The following is a 7,193-nucleotide window of genomic DNA, read 5'->3' as shown; positions in this document are numbered from 1 at the left end:
TCTGGCCAACAAGTGTGAGCTCCTGTTACTTCAGTGTGATGGGGTTTGGCTGACCGGGGTTAATTTTCTAATTATTTTTAAATTGCGAAACATTAAATAGAAGTATATTTAAAAGGGCACATTCTATACTGTAATGGACAAAATAAAAGATATGATATGGCAAGACAACCAATTACATTTATTTCAGTGATTTAGAAAGTGACAGTGACACCAGGTCCTTCATGTGCCCAGGACTTTTTGGCCAAGGGACCTTTTGGGCCCTCCCTTGGCCCGGGGCCCGGCACATCGGACCAGGTGTTTCCCACTGACGGCGCCCTGGTGACGCATGTTTCTGCGTTCCTTCTGCCTGGTGGTCCATGTTGCTTATTTGGGAAAAAGGCCTGGGACGGTAACTGGGTTGCTGGGGTGTTTTGGTCCCGTGTTCCCCTTTCATCAAAGCATGACCTGAGTAACGAGAATTATTCCCAAATGTAACTATAAAAGCATAAATGAACACAATGTACAAGTATGAACACTCCCGAGATTCAATTTCCTGTAACACACATCAAAGTGTTAAACTGAACTGTAATTTCCTGATGATAGCAGAGCCACCAGATCTAAGGATGGTGTGACGTGCTGCAAAAAAAGGAAAAAAAAAGGATTCCCAAGTGCGTGTGTGTCCTTATAAATGACGTACCTCACGTCATGCTTTGCCTTCTTGCGCCCTCCTCTCCAGGTCTTTTCTCCAGGTCCCTTGTGACCCGACAGTTCTGGGTGTCTGTATAGATTAGAAGTTGTTTCAATCTCTTTGATATAAGAAGTAAAATAATAACCACGGTCTGTGTGTTGCCATTAGAGGACTTACCGCCATTCCTTTGCACTCTGTACAGGCTTCACATGTCTTCTCCTGTTTCTTCTTCTATTTTTCTTTTTTGGCATTGCAATCATGACAATGTCAGCGTCTGCCTGAACACGTTTCCGGACCACTCTTCTCCTCTTTTTTTGAGGACCGAGGTTGTCTGGCCTTTTGCATAAAGATAAAAGAGTTGTTTGAATCTGAACGACTACAGTAAATCCTCAGTACTAGAAAGTGATACAACATGTACCTTCTGATACCGGCTGCATCGACATCTTCCCACTTCCTTTTATAGGACAGTTTGTCTTTGTCCTTTAAATATGTGGTGGGAATGGGACACATTTTGGGTGTAGCCATCTTCTTCTGTGCCTCAGGTGGCAAAGTCTGCTTGACTTCTTCTTCAATGGCCCTGTACTGAAAAGCACTCACATATTTCCTTTGAAAAGCTATGGTGCAACCAATACTCACCCAGAAAGACTTGTTTATCGCCGTTGTGTCCACTCTTTTTCTCTTTGTCTCTGGGCCGAGGCTGTCTGGCCTTTTGCATAAAGACAAGTTGTTTGAATCTCCAGAATCTTAACAGCAACAGTAAATCAATGACACAGGGACGTGATATAACCCGTACCGTCTGATACCGCCCGATTCCAGATCATCCCATCTCCTTTTTGGGGTACTGGTTTTGTCCTGGGCCTCATTATTAGATATGTGGCTGTTGGAGGACCTGGACTCTAGCTCAGTCTTTCCACTTAGGGAAAGTCTGGCCATTGCTGTACTGATCTCTTTAATTAGAGGATCCTCGCCACCTACATCACACTAAAAGAGAATATTTGGATACATGTTTAGACTGTCTGTCAACTAAACACAAGACATAAAACTAAATAGCACTCAAATGAACTAAGTGGTACTTGGTAAAAATGGTCGTTTATAGACATGCCACTCCTATTGATTTAAATGAAATAGCATCTTTAATTTAATTAAAATCCTGTTCGCATTCCTGCCCGTCAAACAACTTCAAACAATTGATTTTTAGCAGACTTTAAATAACTACAGTGATACAGTCATGAAGAAATGGCAACTATCTATCAGCTTACTGGTGTTAATCTGTTTTCACTGCTTAGAATAAAAGATCATTGGGCTCTACATTACACGTGAGTACATAAATTAAATCTAATTACATTTAAATTAGAAAAGAAAAGAAATGCCTCAAATTAGTTTGTACTAGATAAAAATAGATTTAAATCAGCTTACCGTGCTGTGACTTGGCCTCCGCATGTTGCTTTTTCCAAACATCTTTGAAATACTTGTTGAATAAAACAGTTCAAAACGGGATGTCTCTCTGTGTCTGTACTCAACGCGTGAAGATATTGGAATGACCATTAGAACTGAAATGTTCTCTCCTGTAGACTTTTGTGATGTAGGATTCCAGAACCATTATGGGGTCATAATGGACAACGGAACCTTCGGAACAACATGACAACTTCAGCTTTATGACTCATAAAGTACAAATTAGAATGTGTTTAAACATGTCCTGTGATTCCTCATATTCAGTTGAAAGAAAAAACCACAAACACAAAGTCACATCTACATCCAACCTCCATAACACATAACTGTAACATGTCTTTGGATTCTCCTATATGTTGAACACCCATAATTATACCTCCCAGTCAGGCTGAGAAAATAAAAGAAATCGGCCTCTGAGAAGGACTAGTTCATAAATGTTAATAACTACAGGCCGTCTGTTTCTTCTATATGTTAAGACGAAATATATTGCCTTTTTGGGCCCAAGCCTTAATTTCAAGCATGACACCAAGAGCTTTTCAAGTCATGCTGTTTTCTATTTCATATACACATGCACATACAAGTTGATGAACGTGAGGGTTCAACTTATTGGAGGACAAAAAGACTTTCAGAGTAGACATATGTGATGGTTGGTGGGGACAGCCATCAGAGACAATGGCAGTAGTAAATAGGTCAGGTGGGGCGCCTGGTTAGCTCACTTGGTAGAGCAGGCGCCCATAGATAGAGTGACGCAGTGGCCGCAGGTTTGACTTTGACCTGCGGCCCTTTGCTGCATGTCAATCCCCTTGTCTCTCCCCTTTCATCTCTAAGCTGTCCTATACAAATAAAGGCCTAAAATGTCCAAAGAAATAATCTTTAAAACAAAAAATGGGTCATGTGTTTTATATTTGGCTTGTTCCATTGAGGAAAGCCCAGCAAAGCCTTCATGTTGTGACAGAGACTCTCTTTATTTCTTACTTGTTCCCTCTGTTCATCCTCATCTCTCTCACTTTTTCCTCTGGAATAACTGTCAAAGAATGGTATATATACATAGACATATATACATACATACACTGCGTCACCAACTTGAGCTGCAAAAAAGCTCTGGCCGGCACGCCAAGTATGGAAAGCCAAACCGTTCAAATACACGTGATTTCTCACACGTAATCAACACGTGAACAACACGTGAACAACGCGCAGACAATGTGCAAACAACGCGCAAAATACACGTAAACAACGCGTCGATTTTTCATATGTTAACAACACGTAAAATACACGTAAAATACACGTAAACAACACGTAAATTACGCGTAAATTATGTGTTATCAGCACGTAGACAACGCGTAGACAACGTGTTGTTTACGTGTTAATTTCATGTAAATTTGAGCCATTTGGTCCCTACTCCATTTTGAATGGGTGAGCGTCCTAAGCTCCCATTGGCTGCTGAGCAGTAGGGTTAAACCATTTCTGTAAGCCTGGGGAGGGGGTCGCCTGCCAACATTCAACATGCAAAGGATCCTCTCATTTCTTTTCTTTCTCATTTCTTCTTTTTTGTTTAGCTTTTAAAAAATATATAATATTAAGTTAAACTCAATAAATTTACTATTAAATTATCAAAAATTTCTTCAAGATAACATTACCACCTTTTGCTCCACTGCTGCCTTTTTGGGGACATTCCAGCTTCAACACCATCAATTAAACTTTCCAATCCCAGCAGATTGTTGTAGGGTGGTTGCTTTATGCCAAAAGATTTTTCAGTTGCATTGCAAGGGAGGCACAATTGATTGTAGCATTTCTTTCTTCTTTCTTGCACATATTGTACTGTGGTTCCTGGTTATTTAGCTGTTGTATGTTTTTTTTCTGTACAAGCTTTTGTTTTACTATTTCTAGTCATTGCCATTATCTTTATTGTGACTACTATTCCCACTATTTATCACACCCCCAACCAGAACCATCAAACACCGCCTAAAAACCTTGGTCTGTTTCTCCCTAAATCAGTGCTTCTCAATTATTTTCTGTTACACCCCCCCTAGCAAGACGGAAACTATTTGCGCTCCCCACCGTGACTATCCATCTCATCATAACATTTTATCCTTATTAACATTAAAGAAAGGAAAAAAAGAAAGACTTATGGTCAAACTTACAAAGAATAACTAAATCGTGTTTTAAGTCTGCAACAGAAAAGATTTTAAGTGCATCAATGCCTGAAATAAAAAATGAATAAATCCTTGTTTAAACTGTAAACATGTTTGACCAACTAATTGCACCATTGTAAAATTAAATCAAATCAATAATATAATAATTATAATAACTAATAAACTACAAACACTAAAAAAAGAATAACTAATTTGATTCAGTTCAGCACATTAACTCAGGAGCACAATATATAAAACACTTGAACCTACAAAACAAAAATGAATTAAACAATTTGTGCTCATTTTTTCTTCTTTTTTTGATCAAAATGAGGAGGAAGTCAGGTTAATGGCCACAATGAGCACGTTTTGCAGTGCACAGCTTTTCGAAGCGAGGTTCAAAGTATGATAGTGCAACTCTCAGCTCCTGCTCAATGTTTAGCTGGGACCTGTACTTGGTCTTCAGTGCAGCAACAGCAGAGAAGCCAATCTCAAAAAGGGTAAGATTTTTGCAAAACCAAAGCAGAATGCTTATAGCTTTCCCCCCTATTTAAGTGACGCGCTAATTTATTTGGCTTCATGCTGTCCGCTGCGAGCATTTTTAGACAACAGCAAACACACCGGCCCTTTCCTCTTCTCCCACTGCAGTCACAGTGTACCCAAAGCGCTAATTGCGCTTCGTAATTCGCTTTTTTTTTCCTCCCTGTTAAAAACTTTTCATGTTGGGGTTGTTATGTTGAATAACGGAGGCTAAACAGAACGCAGTCGGAGCTTTCTGCTGATAAACCCCTGCTAACCAAGGCAAACCTTGTCTTGTAAGACGTTAAATGTTGCACTGTCGCGAACGTGACAGAAGTAACAATGAGAGCGCCACTGCCGCCTACTGTAGTGGATGCCAATTACACTTTTACTATACGCCCAAAAATAAAACCTGTTCCCCAGGGTCACACGCGCCCCCCCGGGTATCGCGGGGCGCGCCCCACTATTTGAAAAGCACTGCCCTAAATGGAGTTTTCACTATCGCCCTAATGCTTATCTTGGCGTAATTACGGGAATTGTTGGGCCCTTTTTAAATTATAGAGTTGTACATATAGTAAGAGTTAGTTATAGTATAGAGTCGAGACCTACTCTTCTGTATAGTGTGCTGAGATAACTCTTATGATTGATACTATAAATAAAATTGAATTGAATTTATATTTTTGCAATTGGCTAGTGTAAACAAACTATGAGAAAGAAATTTTTTTGTTAAAAGTATAGTGTAGATAGATAGTTAGTAGCCTTTATTAAGGGTAATACTTAAGTCTTTTTTTTATCTTGGACCCTTTTTTTTCAATGTGTTTGTGTTAACCCTTAGAGTTCCCCAACGTAACCCTAAACAAAAACATATCAATTTAGTATTTTACGGCTAAAAAGCACAACCCACCGATGTTCCTTTACTTGTAAGATGAAACTCCAATGAAGAAGTAGTAGTTCATTTAAATACCAATGCAGCAAAATAAATGCACGGGGTAGTGTTTCCCTTAGTGCTGCCTTTTAGATAATACTCCAGAGCCTCAGGAACCTACATTATACTTCACAGATTAACTCGCACACAATTAAAAGAAACGGCTTGACTGAAACAGGTGTAAGTTGTTGCAGGCCGTTAAATTGCTTGTTAACCATGGTGTTGTCGTCCTTTTTGTATATACAACCCTTTTCCACCGGGTCGAAAATGACCCCTTCACTTACCCCAAAAATAAAGCAGTTACTGTAATTGTGAAGGGCCAAATCTTAGGATAAAGAAACAACTTGTTATTGATCAAAAAATGTGGGAGTTCTAAATTTGTACTCTTCTAAACTAAAAAAGACTACATTTAGTTAGTAAAGACACTAGTTGTTTTTATACAAGCTCTGTCATTGTTTTTCTTTCCTAAAGTTGAGATTTATTATGAATTATATTATTTTTTAAGGTGCTGCATATTGGTTAAGGATATTTTGTATCAAGTATAGGCCTACTTGTGGATCTCGCATCCCAAAGACTAGATCCAGCCTTGACTCAGGACGTGTGGTGTGTGTGGTGTGTGGTGTGGTGGTGTTGTTTTGTGTGTGGGGTGGTGTGTTGTGTGTTGTTCAACGTCAGGCTGCCCACACCACTCCCTCCCGCCCCAGCCTGGTATGTCATCCACCATTGGCCCTCCGCTCTGTGCCTCAGCCAGCATGTCCTTACTCCTCTAACATTTTACATTTTTCATTATATTGTAGCAAGCCAGAGTAAACCTTACATATTATCATTACTATCGATGATTTAATTATATTGAATGAATGCTTTTTGTGTTCAATATGTTTATAAAATTGTGTATCAAATGAGATTGTAAAAACATTGTGACAATGTGAAAAGATGCCGCTCAAGCGGGAGAAACCCACAGGGATTATGGCCTAATCTGCCACTGCTCCCCTGCTTTACGAGTTTTAAAGGTGACTTCCTCCCGGTTTAGCTGTCTGGCCACGACTTGCTGTTTTGGTTCAATCTCACAGCTCTCATAGCGCAGTTTCCAGCCACAGCAGGCACAGACCAAAAAATCTCCAAATAATGATAATGTTGCCCTTTAAATGCTGGTGATGAATAAGCTACTTTTTGCTAACCAGTTATGCAGGTTTAAACAGGGCCTGTTCATAGACTGCAAGTTATAAAATACTTAGCTATTAAAGTATACTTTTTCATAGCGAGATTTATCCACAGCTGCAGTAATGTTACCCGCAAGCACCGTTTACTACCTACTGTATATTGTAGGATAATTTGATTACTAAATCAATTCACATAGCCTTTTGTAATTGTAATCAAAATGTTTTTAAAAAAAGCTATCATTATGGTATATTTTTCTGAGGTTAAAAAATATAAATTCACTTAAATGTAGGGGAAAACTGTCTTTCTTTTGTGAGATTATGTGTGTAAGTGTGAATGCAAATCC

The 7,193-nt window shown here is 39.1% G+C and overlaps 1 protein-coding gene across 1 annotated transcript; it reads right to left on the bottom strand.

The window, feature by feature from the left end:
• Positions 1-219: 219 nt before the first annotated feature.
• Positions 220-2,552, bottom strand: LOC116692847 (uncharacterized). Its single transcript, XM_032521405.1, has 6 exons — positions 2,084-2,552; positions 1,461-1,648; positions 1,086-1,373; positions 845-1,003; positions 677-757; positions 220-346 (listed from the first exon to the last, which is right to left on the bottom strand). The coding sequence occupies exons 1-6, from the start codon at positions 2,210-2,212 to the stop codon at positions 220-222; spliced, it is 972 nt and encodes a 323-aa protein (XP_032377296.1). The 5' UTR covers positions 2,213-2,552.
• Between the last annotated feature and the right edge of the window lie 4,641 nt (positions 2,553-7,193).

The sequence above is a fragment of the Etheostoma spectabile genome, chromosome 7 (assembly GCF_008692095.1).
Source record: "Etheostoma spectabile isolate EspeVRDwgs_2016 chromosome 7, UIUC_Espe_1.0, whole genome shotgun sequence".
In the NCBI taxonomy this organism is placed as follows: domain Eukaryota; kingdom Metazoa; phylum Chordata; class Actinopteri; order Perciformes; family Percidae; genus Etheostoma; species Etheostoma spectabile.
Note: the sequence above shows the minus strand (reverse complement) of the source record. Positions and strands in the feature narration are given on the sequence as shown.